This window comes from Lampetra fluviatilis, chromosome 20 (assembly GCF_964198595.1).
Source record: "Lampetra fluviatilis chromosome 20, kcLamFluv1.1, whole genome shotgun sequence".
Classification (NCBI taxonomy): Eukaryota; Metazoa; Chordata; class Hyperoartia; order Petromyzontiformes; family Petromyzontidae; genus Lampetra; species Lampetra fluviatilis.
Window position 1 is genome coordinate 449,774 of NC_136294.1, and position 15,840 is coordinate 465,613.

The 15,840-nt window shown below is 52.0% G+C and overlaps 1 protein-coding gene across 2 annotated transcripts in view; it reads left to right on the forward strand.

Moving 5' to 3' along the window:
- LOC144937791 (uncharacterized) overlaps nt 1–15,840 on the forward strand; it is a 63,586-nt gene that overhangs the window by 3,205 nt on the left and 44,541 nt on the right. Inside the window, exons 2-7 of one of the 2 annotated variants that reach the window (XM_078865253.1) lie at nt 8,317–8,408; nt 10,326–10,387; nt 12,319–12,429; nt 13,093–13,169; nt 14,840–14,951; nt 15,205–15,473. In XM_078865253.1, coding sequence (XP_078721379.1) covers nt 8,317–8,408; nt 10,326–10,387; nt 12,319–12,429; nt 13,093–13,169; nt 14,840–14,951; nt 15,205–15,473 — 723 coding nt within the window. The remainder of the gene's footprint in view (nt 1–8,316; nt 8,409–10,325; nt 10,388–12,318; nt 12,430–13,092; nt 13,170–14,839; nt 14,952–15,204; nt 15,474–15,840) is intronic. The other variant, XM_078865254.1, reaches the window with a different exon arrangement.

The following is a 15,840-nucleotide window of genomic DNA, read 5'->3' on the forward strand; positions in this document are numbered from 1 at the left end:
CTGCACAAACATGAATCAATATAACCCATGAAGTTGGGTGAAAAATGTAAGCAACAGCTCCAAAGTGGATTTCGGGTGATTACAGCACTATAAATGTCAACAGACTGGGACATGTTTCAAATACACAGAGCGATGGAGGCAGTGTACCCACCAAAGCAGGAGGACGGGGGAATGGTGAGGTCACGAGACCCCGTAATACAGGGGGACCCACAGAGGCAGGGGACCCACAGAGGCAGGGGACCTGGTGCCAGTTGGGGGTAAGGACTCGGGGGGGGATAGGCAGCTGTGTGGTGGATCGGCTCTGACTGACACGGCTAGCGGCGTGGTGCCGTGGTGAGACGTTGGATCCACGGTGACGTCACGATGCGCTGAGCGAGCGAGAGGCGATGTGCTCAGTGTTGTGTTCTGCCAGGAATGTGCGCGCGTGCGTGCGCGCGCGTGCGTGTGTGTGTGCATTTGTTTGCGCGTTGTGTGCGCACACACCGCCTAACGGGACGCGAGCCGCCACTCCTGGGTCCCCTTCCCAGGCACTCTTGTAGCTGGAGAAGACCTCCTCTATGTCCGCTCAGCCTGAAACTGGTAACTTGCGATGGTTGCGATGTGGCACAGACAGGTGGTGGTGTGCTGTGGTTGAAGTTATTCGCACACAAGTGGTGTGTTGCGGCTCGAGAAGTGGGGGTTGTGGTTTGAGTGCAATACACACAGTTGGTGGTGTGTTGTGGCAGTGTTATTCACGCTCAGGTGGTGTGTTGGGATTAACGGTGAGACAAGTGGTGTGTGTTCATCTGAGTGAGACATAGATTGTGTGTTGCGGTTGGATTTGAAACCGTGCCGTGCTGAGTTCTCTGCCATTACTGTGAACACACGACGTTAAAATGTGTATTTATATCGCATCTAAATGTGACCGTGTTTATGATTATTTTGTCGCCTGGACTTGAACAGTGGTCAGGAGTCTGGAGCTCTATGTGAGTCTCTGGGTTGCTGTTTGAATCTGTGGTTCCTAATGCGATTTTATGAGTTTTTATGGAATGTGAGTCTGTGGCTTTCTATGTGCATTTTCTGTTTCACAATGTTAGTTTGTTGGCCTCTATTTTAATCTATGGATCTCTTTGTGAGTCTTTGGATCTCTCAGGGGGTTTATGGTTCTGTGTGGGAATCTATGGGTTTCTATACAAGTCTACACTGCGCAATGTAATACAGTGTGTATTTACTTAGTATCTAAATATGACTGCATCAGCAGTCAGTCACAGGCAGAGGAGAGGAGCAAGTTCTGGAGCTTGGATGTGAATAGGGGCAGAGGGATTCTATGGGTCTCTCTGTCAGTGTGAGTTTAAGGATCTTTACGTAAGACTCTGCGAGTCTATCGTTGTCTGCGTCAGTTTACGGGCCTACGCGAGTTTTATTTGTGTTGTCTAAGGGTCTCCATGTGCGTAGCAATCACCGTGTGAGTCTACGGGTCTATGTGAGTCTACGGGTCTATGTGAGTCTATGGGTCTCTTTTTGAGGATATGGACTTGAACAGGCGCAAGAGGCCGGCGTCACAGCCCGGGGCACGACGCCACTGACGTCAGGCGTCGCCCCGGTGCCGCCAGCTGTGTTTTCCGAGCAGTGCTGATAATCCGCGTGTGCGGTCGCAGTGTCCCTGGTCTCTCACCGTGCCACGTGGGTACCGGCCCGTGTGTGTGTGTGCATGTGTCTCCGGTGAAATATGTCCCGTCGGTGGAGATGCGTGGTGGGGGTGCTATTGGCGCATATTATTATTATTGTCGGTGAAATATAACTCGTGATGTCAGCACGGTTATCTAAGGTAAACGTGATCAAATAAGATGAATTTATAGGCCCAGTTTGGGCGACCCCTCTGGTCCGCCTCTGGTTCATGGTGATTTTGGGAGACTTATTTGAGGATAACATGAATTTAGGAATGGAGTTCAGATTAACTTTACAATAAAACTGTACAATATAGCTGTCATTGGTCATATATCCCAGTGCTGAAATGAACCTGCAGATTACTCGGTTAGGATCACACTGCAGAAGCATTTCCCCATACTGCAAAACACTTTTATCAGGAACCTCCTGAACAGAGAGTCTTAAGACCCAGTGAGGCTTTCCTGGGTAAAGAGTGGAATAATAGAAATAATAATTTGCCAACAATTTTAGGTCACTGTTATTGGGTAAATTATATGGATAATGTAATGAATGTAGCAAATCCAGGAGACCACTTCTGGGTTACTTATCCACGGATAATTGTGGACAATAGGGCTATTTTGTCTCCACATCGAGGTGGTCCCTCTCATAGGCGGATAATAGGAAGAGGCTATTGGTTTTTCATAGGATATTTTGCATATTGATTGGGGATCCGGGTATTAGAAGTGACGGGTAATAGGGCCACGGATAGGAGGGGTTTCACTGCAAAGACTTGTGTGCATCACGGCTTGCGTGTGTAATGACCTGGTTGTATAACGACTCGGATGTGTACAAATTGCAAGTCATTTCATATGAATGGCGTGCATCTTATGTAATCGATGAGGACAAGTACAATTAGACACTTGTACACTGAATGCAAGAACAGATTTTAATCGATAAATCTGCGTTGTTGCATTTCTACTCTGATGAAATCACGACAGTGAACTCACTCAACCATTCATTGAGATTATTCAGTAGCGACCTCAGTAGTGAACTCGTGCGGTAGTGACCACTCCCATTAGTGAACTCCAACAGTAGTGAACCTGGTAGTGATCAAACACAGTTGTGAACTCATTCCTTTGTGAACTCATTCAGTGTTCAACTTACCCCAGTCGTGACCTTGGTATTGACCTCACAGTTGGTAGAAACCTTTCTGTGGTGATCCCACGCTTTTGTTATATCGTTCATGAGTGAACTTGTCGGTAGTGGTCTCACACGGTAGTGATGTTGCACAAAGGAAACGCCTGTCCTATCCCACTTTGTGGCTTGGACCTGGGTTGCAGCAGCAGCTGTTGTTGGCTGTGCTGCACACGCACACATGTACGCACGCGCGCTTGTGCCCGACGCTATATTTAACGCGTTTCTTGCGGAGGAATTCGGGCCGTATCGCCTGTCACCCGAACCGGCCGCCCGCGGGGCCGCGATTGCTGCCGCGATCGCCTGTCCAAGGTTAGCCGTGGAAATAGCGGCATCTCGCAGCCCTCGCCGCCCACTGTTTACGAAAACAGATGCGGGCAGAGTCCGTTACAGGCCTCCTCACCCACTCGCCACGGTAATGCCAAGCCACCCCTGTGCGAGGAGTAGGCAGATGACCGATCCTTTTGTGAGAACAGTTGAGGGTGTGTTATGATTATTATGATTTCGCTTGTTTACTCAGGAATGCCTCACGGAGTCTGATTTGGGGGCGATGTTGCTGCTGCTGTGCGTGATTCCAGTTGAGTGATTTATATTTAAGTTTTTAGCATTGGGGAAGTTTGGGCCGATACCAGTTATGTTTTGAGCTATGGGAGGAAACCGGAGAACACGGAGGAAACCCATGCAGAACAGGGGGGGGAGAATACAAACTGCTCACAGTAAGGATCCAGAATTGGGAATTGAACTCAGAAACGTCTTGCTGTGAGGCAGGAGTGTTACCACTGTGCCACCACCCTGCCACCCAATTATTTTGCACTGTTGGTATTATTGGGCAGTGTGTGAAAACGTGTCACTGTATTTTGTGCCCTTATAAGTCACTGCGTACATCATATCGTGTTCACTGCTTGCGGAATCAAGTAGGCACGCCGGGCTTGTTGCCCATAGTAGGAGGTGGGACAGAGGCAGCCGTTTTCTAACATCTTCGTATCTCTACGGATCCCTTGGAGTATTGTGTTGAGTTTTCTCGGGGCACTCTTCCATAATTTCATTTTAAACATTGGTGATACTTCCCATCGCAGGACCCTCCTGAAAATGAGCCTTGAGACTCAGCCGTGGCTTTGTTTGTATAAATAAAGGACTTATTGTTGTTGTTACGCCGCGTCTGTTGAGTTCTGCGCCAGCTCCGGTGCCCCTGGCGCTCTTTGGCCGGCCGCTGGGGCCATTAAACATTGATGCCGCCCGGTCGGTGCCTTTGTGTGGCCGTGTGGGGTCGGTGAGCGAGCGAAAGTGTGGGTGAGCAAGCAGATGGGTGGGTGAGCCAGAGGGTGTGCGAGTGGGTGAATGAGCAAGCAAGCGAAAGTGTGGGTGAGAAAACGGGTGGGCGGTAGTGTGGGAGAGCGAATGGGTGAGTTGGTGTATGCCCAAGAGAGTGGATAAGTAGCTGTAAGAGTGAGTGGCAACGTGGGTGAGTGGGTGGATGGTTGAATGGCATCGTGAGTGGGCTGTCAAGTGAGCCAGTGGGTCTATGTATGGGCAATGGAGAGATCGGTTGTGTGGGTCAGTTGGTGGATTTGTGAGTACATGGATGAATAGCAGTGTGAGTGATTTAATGGATGATTGAGTGAATCGTGGATGAGTCGGAGAAAGTGGGTAGATGGGTGGGTGAGTTCTCAAGTGAGCGAGTAAATGAGTGGATGAGCGAGTGAGCGACAGTGTAGGTGAGTGAGTGAGTAAATAGGTGAATGCAAGTGAGTGATTGGATGGGTGGATTGGTTTACAGTGAGCCAGAGGGTGGTTGGGTGAACAAGAGCGTTAACGGCTGAGCAGAAGGTGTACAGACCAGTGCAAGAGTGAGTGAGTGACCAAGTAGGTGAGCGGGTGGTTGAATTGATATGTCGTAGGTGAGTTATGAGGAGAGCGGGCACAGCACTAAGTGGTCATGAACGCCGGGGGAATTACGTCTGGCAAAAGCTTGCGAATGACCGTGGAGTTCACACTGGGTTGTTGAACTGTTGGCCAAGCAGGCAGTGTACATGCGTGTACGTGCGTGTGTGGCACGTGGCGTCCTCGTGCGAAGCTTCACGGGGTGATGAAGGGTTAATAATAATATAATAACTGCAAATGTGAGACACGGAATGTTGAGGGTCCACGGCAAACAGCAGCGCAGTCCGTGTAGTCGTGTAGCGTCTGGAATCAACACTGCCCACATACATACGACACTGTTTACTCCTAGGGTCCACGGCGAATTTATTAGAAGCTACGATGGATGACTGCTGTAAATGAGAGACCAGGTCAGAGCTCGCGCCAAGATTCCTATAACCCCATGGAATCAAATTACGAGATGATAAGCCCAGCCGACTGATCAGACGATGTGTTAAAATATCAAAGATAATCCCATGCGATCAGACTGGAGGTGTTACAAGACCAACCAGCAGACACCAGTTGCTTGTTGACAAACATGATTGTATTGAACTATCATTATTATTTGCTTCGTTACCCAGGAAATGCCTCAGTGATTCTCTCGAGAAGACCATATTGCCATGTGTAATCCCACTTGAGCAACTTTTAGCGTTGGAATGTTTGGCCAATACCAATGACTTTGGGTGCGTGGTCTATAGATACTTTTTTTTGTACACTGTCTTACTTTCCAGAGCAGTCTTATAATCCGGAGGATACGGTAACAACGCTATAGCCATCGACTTGCATGACCCTCAATACCTCATCCCGCTCGCTGGTAGGGTTGTGATGAAGGCATGGGCTGGGTTTGTGTAGTGATTTGGTGTTGGCAGCGGTGGCTGGGTGTTGTTTTTCCTCGTTGATCGAGCTCGATGTTTTGGTGGGTCTGTGTGTACGTGGCTGGATAAGTAGGGTTAGGTGTCGTGAGCCATCTCTGTGCCATCTCCGAGTCACTTTCTGTCAGTCCCGCGTGTCTGCTACTAATGGCCATTATGGTGGCCGCTAATCGCATTGCTGTGATAATGTATTTGCGCTGTTATCGATCCGGCCGAATGGGAACCAGCATTTGTTGTGTGCCCCGCGGCGTTGAATGTTTTATGGCAGATGAATAATTCACGCGACCGCCTCCACCGCTGGTGCTGGTGTCCATCCGCCATGTGTGACACACGCACGGGATGCAGCGATGTGGATGTTCACTGGCAGCCAATGACTGATCGGTCCTGCTCACGACCCTAACTCTAACCCTACACCTAGCCCCCGCCGCCCCACTCCGGTCACCGTGGAGTTTTCTGAGATTACTCCATGCGCCATTGCGTTGCACCGTGGCAGCAATCCCAATCATGGTTGTTCCGCTTGTTTACCCAGGGAAAGTCTCGTAGTCACATTACTTTTTAGGAGGGTCCTGTCAAGTTATTGCAATAGGGGACAATGTCGCTACATTTACTCGCAATTGAGTAATTTGTAGATATTTGAGCTGATATCAGTTACATTGGGTATTTCTTTTAGCTGTGGGAGGAAACTGGAGAACCCTGAGGAAATCCATACAGAACAGGTGGAGAACATACAAACTCCGTACAGAAACACGCCCGAGTCTGGAATGGAACTTAGGTGCTCCTTGCCGTGAGGCACGATCGTCACTGCCACTTCGCCCCCCTGCCGCCCAATTGGATTGTAATTGGGAGATTATGAAAAGACAAGTGTCATGGCGCTGCGGGGAGCGGATAGCAGGATGGAGAAGTGTCGGAGTGCGTGCCGAGCCCCGGTCGGAGCTGCGCTCAGCGAGAGCTAAATCGGTGGAAATACAAGCAGGCGGCGTTCTGTTACGGGCGTTTACACACGGGCAGCAGTGGGGGGGGGGGTCTGGCTTCCTTCACCGCGCATGCACCGCAAGATTACGGGGAAAGGAACTTGCTCGATCGTTCACTCGCTGACTTGCTCGCTCACTCAATTGCCTACTCGCAAACGGGCTCGCACTCCCCCGTGCTCATTGGCTCACCAACTCATTTGCTCACTCACACTCACTTAATCACCTACTCACTCACTGGTACTCATTCGCTCACATCTGCTCACATGTGTTTGTCAAACTTATTTCGCACCGTACGTAGCCAACCGTGCTAATCGGAGGCGCGGACACACCAAGCCAGTGGTCACTCTATCATCTACCCATGCACACACTCGCTTACCATGCACTAGTTTAGCACCTATGAAGGCTGGTGGGTGGTCAACACCATGCCAGGTCCTCACTTAAGGATCAGTTAACCTAAGAAATACCCTGGACTGGTTCAGATAATTGTCACTGGTTGCCGTGAACGGAAATCGAACTCAGGTCACCGGGTTCGTAGCGCGCTAACCGCTATGTTGCCGCTGCCCACAGTTCACACACATCACACGCTCGCCGCGCGCTCGAGTCATCGGTCCAAAAGAGCGACATCGCTGGAACGTGACGGCGGAGCAATGGTGCGAGGGTGACGCGTTTGTTCGTGAAGCTCCGTGTGTTCAAACACCATCTCTGAAAAACATCCCAGAATAGAATGGCGTGGCGTGGCGGGTAACGTTTTTAATTTGGGAACGCGGTGCTTTAGTGCTGACCATCACCGATGTGGCCGTGGCCCCCGGACGGCCCATGAGTTGCTCCCTGGTCGCCGCACCTGGCTGTGCGTGGTATTTTTTTTGCCGCGGGTTGAGCGAAGGATTGCTCGGCATCGCCAACGTTTGCCACGAGTGTGCACGCTGCCCAGTCCTGTGGATAGTGAGACTCGCATTGTTCCCCTATGCTGTGAAGCAACAGTTGGGGGTGTGTGTCGTTATCTGTGTAAGTTGTGTTTGTGCTGTTCGTGAGGAGCGGTGGCGCAGTAGTCACGTGCAACGCCGATGACGAATATCTTAACTGGTCCTGGGCCTCCATTAGGTCGACTCAGCCTTAAATGACTTGCTGGTGCATGAACATTTGGGAAACAAAGGCAGCTGGGACTTGCTGTCTACCACCAACCTCCTCGTCCCACATTGGGTTTTTATTTTAAGTTGTCTTCAGCCAATTAATGATTAATGTTTATTATACAAGTGGAAGGAAACCAGAGCACCCGGAGAACACCGACGCCTTGCGCGAGGGGGCAACGCTCTATCCCCGTACATATGGCGATTAGTTCACTTGCTGTAACCTCCTGGTGAGCCAGGGTGCCGGCCTTCATAGGTGCTCGTTAACAGCACTTGCCACAAAAGTCTGTTAAGACTATATGGGGGACCGTTGTCTTGTGTGTTAGTGTGTGTGCATGCTATTGTGACTATGCAAGTGTGTGAGTGTGTTTGTAAGTTTACCGGGTGTGCGTGACTTTATTGACTCGGGGCACGAGTTTGGGATGCGACTTACTTTCCGGAGCGTCTTGTGATCCGGGGAGTACGGTAACAGTGGACGTGTCCATGAAGGCTCGCGATCGCATTTAAAGGTCACTCGGTGATGTTGACTCAAAAGCTGCGGGTGACCGTGCGGTGCCGGGTGCAGAGCTGAGTGCAGCGCTGATCGAGGCCTCTTGTCGTTGTTGTTAGCAGCAGCCTGTCCCGCCTGCATGAGCTGACGGGCGTGGAGCCCGGGGGGCTGCTGGGCATGGAGCTCGGGGTGGAGCCGGGCGGACCGGGAGGTACGGGCTGCACTCCTCCTCCTGCTCATCACCGATGCCTCACTGCGTACTCGCCTATCGCTAACCCACCCGCTTCTTCACTCGGTCACCCACCACACACCAACCCACTAATTTGCTCGCTTAACTTCTCGCTCGCAATAATTCACTCCCCCTCTCCTCAATCACTCACATGCCCACTTATTCATTCAGTGACTCAACCATCAACTCGTAAACAAACCCATTGACACACTCGCCCAGTTCATACACAAAGCCACTCTCTCACCCTCCCATAACATGATAATAGGTTTTTCCCCTTTTTTTCTGGCAACAAAACAGGTGTTAAGATGTTAAAACACCAAACTGAAACCTTATACAATGAATCATGTCTGCATTAACCACAATGCTTGTGGTCAGAATGCAAAAAAAAACGTACTCTAATATATGCATTGTCCTTGAAATTGATTGGTTCACACCAGAGACAGCTTTCTTTTGAGCCTCATCTTAAACGGTGTTGACCACAAGCATTGTGGTTAATGCAGACATGATTCCTTGTAAAAGGTTTCAGTTTGGTGTTTTAACATCTTAACACCTATTTTGTTGCCGGGAAAAAGGGGACAACCCTATTATCATATTTTGGTACTGGCAAAGGAGATCCGACGATGCCCTACAACCTTGACAGACTGTTTGGGAAAATACTGTTAGCGAGAAGCTATTCAGGCCGGGATGGCACACGAGGAGGTGAGTGTCCAGCACCATGCCTTTGCCTTTGCAATACTGATTTTTACACACTGCACCAGGCTCAGGTAATCAAGGGTAGGCCCAGGACAAGTTCAGATATTTGTCACTAATGTTGACCGTGAAGGGGATTCAAACTCGGGTTGCCAGGTTCATAGCGCAGTGCGAGGGCCACGGCTTCTTCACACACACCAACCCACTCGCACACACAGACACACGAGGCACACGAAGACCCACTCATCAGACAATCATTCACCCACCTGTCCATTTCTTTGTACATTCACCCAGTAAATCACCCTCCGACCACATTATATACACACTCAACCATCCACCCACCTATCCATCCACACATCTTCTGGTCCACACTTAGCCACTCAACCATCCACATATCCACTGACACATTTACTCACCCACTGCTCCACATGCTCACCCCGTAAAACCACTCACCAACTCATCCATCCATATGTCCACTTACACACCTGCCAATTCACACACAGACCCACACCCTTGCCATCCCCACCATCCACCGATCCGCACGCACAAGCACCCACTCATAAACCTGTTTAATGATCCACCGGCCCGTTCACATGCTTATCCTCTCAACCATCCGTCCACCCATTCGCCCACATTGATACCCCACCAATCCACACACAAACTCACTCGTCATCCACTCACCCACTCACCATTTATTCACCCATCTACTTACCAACCCACCCATCCACCCACTCATCTACCCAACACTCGCTTACCCACTCACCTTCCCACCTTCTCTACTATTCAGCCGCACACACAACTCATCCACCTGCTGTAAATGTGTATTTGTGTGTTATGGTCTTTGTGAATGTGCATGTGCAGCTCCCCTCTCTGGACCTATGTTTAGACACTGCCAGCTCGTGATGCCCCCCCCTGTGTCGGAGCCTCTCCCTGTGTGTGCACGTTTCAATGTCACCAGTGTCACACGGTGCCTCCACCGCCCCCCCCTGCCCCCCCAGCTAACTGCAGTGATGATGACCCCCTGTAGCATTGCGCTATCAGAATGGTGCAGATAGCAACTGTGCAAATTATTTTACATGTCGCCGCAGTGTTATAGACAACGCCCAGCGGTCGCGCGTTCGCTGCTCATTGTACAGGTTTGCAGTTAGAATCCCAGAAGCCGCCCTGGTTAATGGGATCATTAACGTCCCTCCCCTCACTTCTCCTCAGGGCTGGCGGGAGGGACTCAAATCTCACCCACACGCGCCCGCACCATGAAGGACTACGAACAGGTGGGCGTCCCACCTTCTCCCCGTCCCTTCCCTCCCCCTCATCCCCCACCACACGCAACATCTCCGACCACCACAAAAACTCCCCGTGACCCACCATCACGATACACACAACAGGTCACTCTTGCGACTCATCGTGGTCTCTTGAGTTTTCACCTGGCTAAGGAAACTAAAATAAATAAAGATCTCCCTCTGTTAACTCCGCATCACCCACCGTCACATTGCTGCCTCCGAGCCAGCGCCCTCACCTCCTGTCCCCCGACACGCTCCGTGCTGGTGTCTCTTACCACGTACATAATTGATGCGGCTAAGAGCTCTCCCCGGGCAGCTGCTCCCAGGATGCCGTGCAGCTCAGGTTTCACGGAGTGGCGACCGGGTCACCGCTGCCGCCGCCCGGCCCTCGTTTGCACCGTCTCAGCCGCGCCTGCTCTGGGCTGTGGCCAGGCCGCAGCCATAGGAATGTGGAATTTTCACCGCCGGTTTAGTGCCGGTGCCAGAGATCGGCGCCAGACCGAGCTCGTTTGAGTATGGGGGAAATTATTGAAATTCTTTTGACGGCGCCACCACTGATGGTTGAAATGGCGCGCGCGTACGGGTCTCCGGCGTGCCGTGCCGTTATTCAGCTGCCAAAACGCCAACTGCGCGCTGAGGCCGGCTCCAAGCGTCCCGGCTTCACCGCCGCGCCGTATCGGCACAACGCGAGCCGCAGGGAGAGGTTATGCACCTGCCACTGCCCGGTTGAGTTTCGTCCGTCCCTATTAATAAATGTCCCCCTCCCCAAGTGCACCCCCCACCCTGCGGTATTTGCGGATACGGTTTGTCCTTCCGTGCTGGGCGGCGGCTGCGGTGGTGGCAGGCGAAAGGGGTGGGGGCCGTGGTGGTGGCACGAGGAGGTGGTGGCGGTGGTGACAGAGAAACGGGGTAGGGGGTGCGATTGTGGTGGTGGCAGGAGGAGGAAGTGGTGGTGTTGGTAGCCACGATGATGGTGCTGGTAGTTTTGGAAATGAGGATGGTGGCTACGGTGGTGGTGGCAGGAGTATGGAGTGGTGGTATTGGTTGCGCTGCTGATGGTGGCGGAAATGATAATGATAGCGGCGGTGGTTGTGGCGGGAAGAGGAGGGTGTAGGAGCGGTTGATTGCCGTGCCCCTCACGACCGGACACTGCCGGATGAGAAACTTCCGATCCGGAACTTTCACCGTGCCGGCTCAAGCACGCGGACCCCGCTGCTTTTGTCTTAGATCGGTTTGCGTGACGTCAGCGGGGGAAAGGACGCGAGTGGTTTATCGACGATCGAAACCGTTCACTCCCGTCCCGGCGATCTTGCAAATTGAGGGGTGTCCTGGATTAATTTTAGATGCACAGCCCTTTTTCAATCCACTGTTGGATCATTGCCTTCCCACTCCGTGTCGGTTGTACAAATTGCGTGACCATACTTCGCCACTACTCATGTTAGCCTTGGCCGATAGCTGAATTCGGGTCACTGGCTGGAAACACATTATAACCCCCGTATATTTGAAAATAGCTCATACTAGTTTCGACTGGAAATGTTTACAGCACAAGCTTGAATATACCTGTGGGTTATCAAGTTTGTTCCTGCTCATGATAATCATTCTAACGAGCCATTGTTACATATTGGTTGTTGGACTGAGCTTGTAACCCCTGCTTTTATGAGCCACAAAAGAAGGAGGATTGGTCCTTGGGGCATAGGGAGGGTGAGGAGGCATTCTTAGGGCCCATGACGGGTCATGGATGATGTTGGAGAGGTGATAGTTGGGGCCCACATAAGGGTAAGGGATGATGTTTCGTGAGTTCAGATGAGGTGAGGGGTGGCGTTGGTGCCCAGGCGTTGGTTCCGCCGCCTCTCACCACCGGCGTCTCTCCCCCATCCCCCCCCCCACCGCCTCCTGCATCCGTCGGTCTTTTCCCCGTGCAGCAAATAGCGGAGCTAAAGAAGGAGAACTTCAGCCTGAAGCTGCGCATCTACTTCCTGGAAGAACGCGTGCAGGAAGGCTGCGATGGCGCCACGGAAGATGTCTACCGGACGGTGAGGCTTGTGCTGCCGCTCTGGCAACATCCGGCCGTGCCAGCACCCGTGGCTGCCTTTCTGTCGTCATTGCCACGACCGGTCGTGCTGTGTTTCCACGGTTTCTTGGCAACACGACCCAAGCCTTTGCCAGTCCAGGCTATGGCCTGGCATGGATCGTTGCTCGTTGCTATAGATTGATGCTTGTTGCTATGGGCGGATGTGTGGGCTTATTCCCTCTTGTTTGTCCCTCTGCCCCCTTCCCCATCGCCTCAAAAGCCAGGAATGAAAATCATGCACATGCATGGATTCTGCACTGCTTTCCAATGTGCGTGGTCTTCGTTGTCGTATGGTTGACTGTATACGCGTGAGCATAGGCTGTGTGTGTGTCTGTGCCAGGGGGTGTGGTTGGTATACTCCACTCTGAACCCAGTGACCCGTGTTCGAGTCCTGCCCACGAACAACAGTGACGAATATTTGGCACCCTAAGGTCAACTCAGCCTGAAATTAGCACTTAGTACTGTGTGAACGTCAGCACTGGGGAGACAAAGGCGGTTGGATGTGGTGCTTGCCACCCACCCCCTCGTGTCCCGTCACGGCCTTCATAGGTGCTTGCTAACAGCACTTTCCCCAACAGTCTGTTAAAGGCTATACGGGGGATCTTTGTCATTGTCCTTACTACAGAACATCGAGCTCAAGGTGGAGGTGGAGAGCCTCAAGAGAGACCTAAGGGAGAAGCAGAATCTGCTCGTCAAGGCCTCGTATGTCTCGCACACACACACGTACATACACGTGCGTACACAGACACAAACATTATTCGTGTAGCCTACACAGGCGGTTGGTGTAAGTGTTCTTAGCGAGCGCCTATGAAGGCTGACATGGCTAACCAACGCACTGTGATTCCCCACACTACAACAGCCGCCATTGGCCACTGCGGTGACGTCACCACAACGCTTGTGCCACGCTAGGTACACCTTGAGGCCATGTGAAGTGTCGAAGGCTTGCTGGCAGGAGGTCACGGGACAGACCCAGGTGCCATGGGTTAACTGATTGAGATGACTGCCAGTTGCACCATCTGTGCTCCCTACTGTTACAACTTTCTGCGTTTTAGCCACCCGACATTCTGCTCGTTGTTGTGAGCATCACTACTTTGCCCTCCATTGTTGCAGGAGGGCAACTGGCTCCAACTGCTCAGTAGTGTCCTTTACGAGCCTCCTCCACAGAGGCCGAACTTGACACCGCTGGTATCGGTCATCGGAAGTCCACTCAGCTCTATATGCTCCTGTGCCGCGTCAGCCCGTCTCCTCTCTAGCCCGTATTAAGAATGACAGATACACACACGCACACACTCTTGCACACACATTCAGGTGCTCAGGCACGCACATGCACACGCAGGCAAATGTTAAGGGCAGCACTGCCCTGGTTGGGGCAGCGCTCTGCTCCGTAATCCCCACCGCAGTCACGGCTCTTCTGCTACAATACACCGGCACGCGCCACGAGACAGGCGCCGAGCGCCAACCACAACAACACGTGGCAGCAATTAGCTCAGAGGTCATCCGTGTTTTTCCTTAGTGAGCAATTAATATCTTAACATTTATTATTCTTTGTTCGCCCGACAACCTCGAGCGGGAATAACGAACGATTACCTGGAACGCGCCGACAGACCGGCGGACGGTTGCCGGGTGGGCCGTCCGGGCCGGCGGGCCCCCCCGTGACCCATAGCGTCCTGCCGGCATGGCCTCCCGGGTGCCGGCTGCCACGGGGTCGGCTATTAAGCTGCGCCGGGGCGCTCGCGGCTGGGCCGTCGCTCGGGGTGGATTGGGGGGGGGGGGGGGGTTATTGCTGGTGCCGGTGGGAAGAACCCTTTGAGGGCTGCCACTTGGGGACAATACAGAGAGAGTGCAGGCCAGGTACTGCATTACCACTCGGCAGATAAAGCAACTGATTGGCTACATTACGACAACATCCCAAACAGCTGCTGTTTAACAGCAATGTGAATGAGACGAAGACTCTGCAAGTACCGATCACTCCGCCGCTCATCCTTATGGTGATTGTATGAATTATGATTTACTTATTCATAAAGCCTGTCTTTGTCAGGTAAAAGTTTTCAAGAAATATAACAATGCACCTGATATGATTGTTTACAGTTTTTATCTATGATCAGACATTAACAACTACAAAAATTTGTATTTTTCCGCAAAAAAATACAAATTATTTACGACTTACTATAGATTATATCCCAGTTTATCTTGTGTTGTCCTATTACGTTAAATGTAGGTTCCTTGTCTCCGGTGCAATGGTAGTGCTGTGAGCTGTCCAGTCGCTTCCTGTCCATGGTTACTACCGCCCCCCCAACCCCCCCTGTGGCTCGGACGCTGATCGCTATCCTTGTGTTGCCCCCTCCCAAACGCCCGACCTAAACCCCGAACAGCAACGCGGTGGAGACGTTGGCTGGGAGCAGAGAGGCAGAGATCTCGCGATTGCATCAGCAGGCGCGTCAGGAGATGCAGCAGCTGCACGGGCAGCTGCGCAAGCTGCAGGAGGTACGCACCAGCGTTTATGCGACAGCTCTGTCCGCCTGTCAGTGTCCCTCTGCCTATGACAGGCGGGCCACTGTAACTGTCGTAAAGATGATCAAGTATAAACGAAATTTAAGTTAAAAAGTTGCATTGCTTGTTGGGCCTTGCCTTAAAGAAACCCGGCCACATTGAGATGTGATCAAACGTAGATGCTGCCGTGGATTGGGGTCGCCGCGTGGTGAGCGAGTCGTGGCTCTACGTGTTCTGTCGGTACCAGGAGTTGGAGCAGGGCCGGGAGGAGCTGGGCCACATGGCCAGGCTGGCGCAAGCGGAGAGGGAGCGCGGCCTGGAGCTGGAGGCTGAGCTCGGGGAGCTCCGTGCATCGCACCAGCAGCAGCTGCAACAGTTGCAGCTGCAGCAGCAGTCCTCATTGTCACCACCGCCGTACCAGCCGCAGGGACAACAGCAGCAACAGCTCCAGCAGCTAGCACACGGGCGTGAGGCCCATACAGGAAGGAGGTCCGTGGCGGTCGGGCCTAATGACAGGTGTGTGTGTGTACCATGGTACCCTGTCACAGAGCATTACCCATAGAGAACACCTGTCCATAATACATTCTCATATAGCACTCATCATAGCATGCCTGAACACAGGATGCCTAAACGTTAATACGGGCCTGGGTTGTATTGGACCAAAACATCCCACTGCTCAGAAATTCCCTGAAAATCACTCAATTGGGATTACACCCACCGCAGCTAAATTTTCCCCGACTACAAAAACTTGCCAGGACCCTCTTGAAAAAGGGTCTTGAGACTCAGCTGAGGCCTTCCTGGGTACACAAGTGGAACCATTATGTATGTATGTTGAACTTTGTACAAGTTGAAGTAGTTGGCCACGTCTGGTTTTTAGACCAGT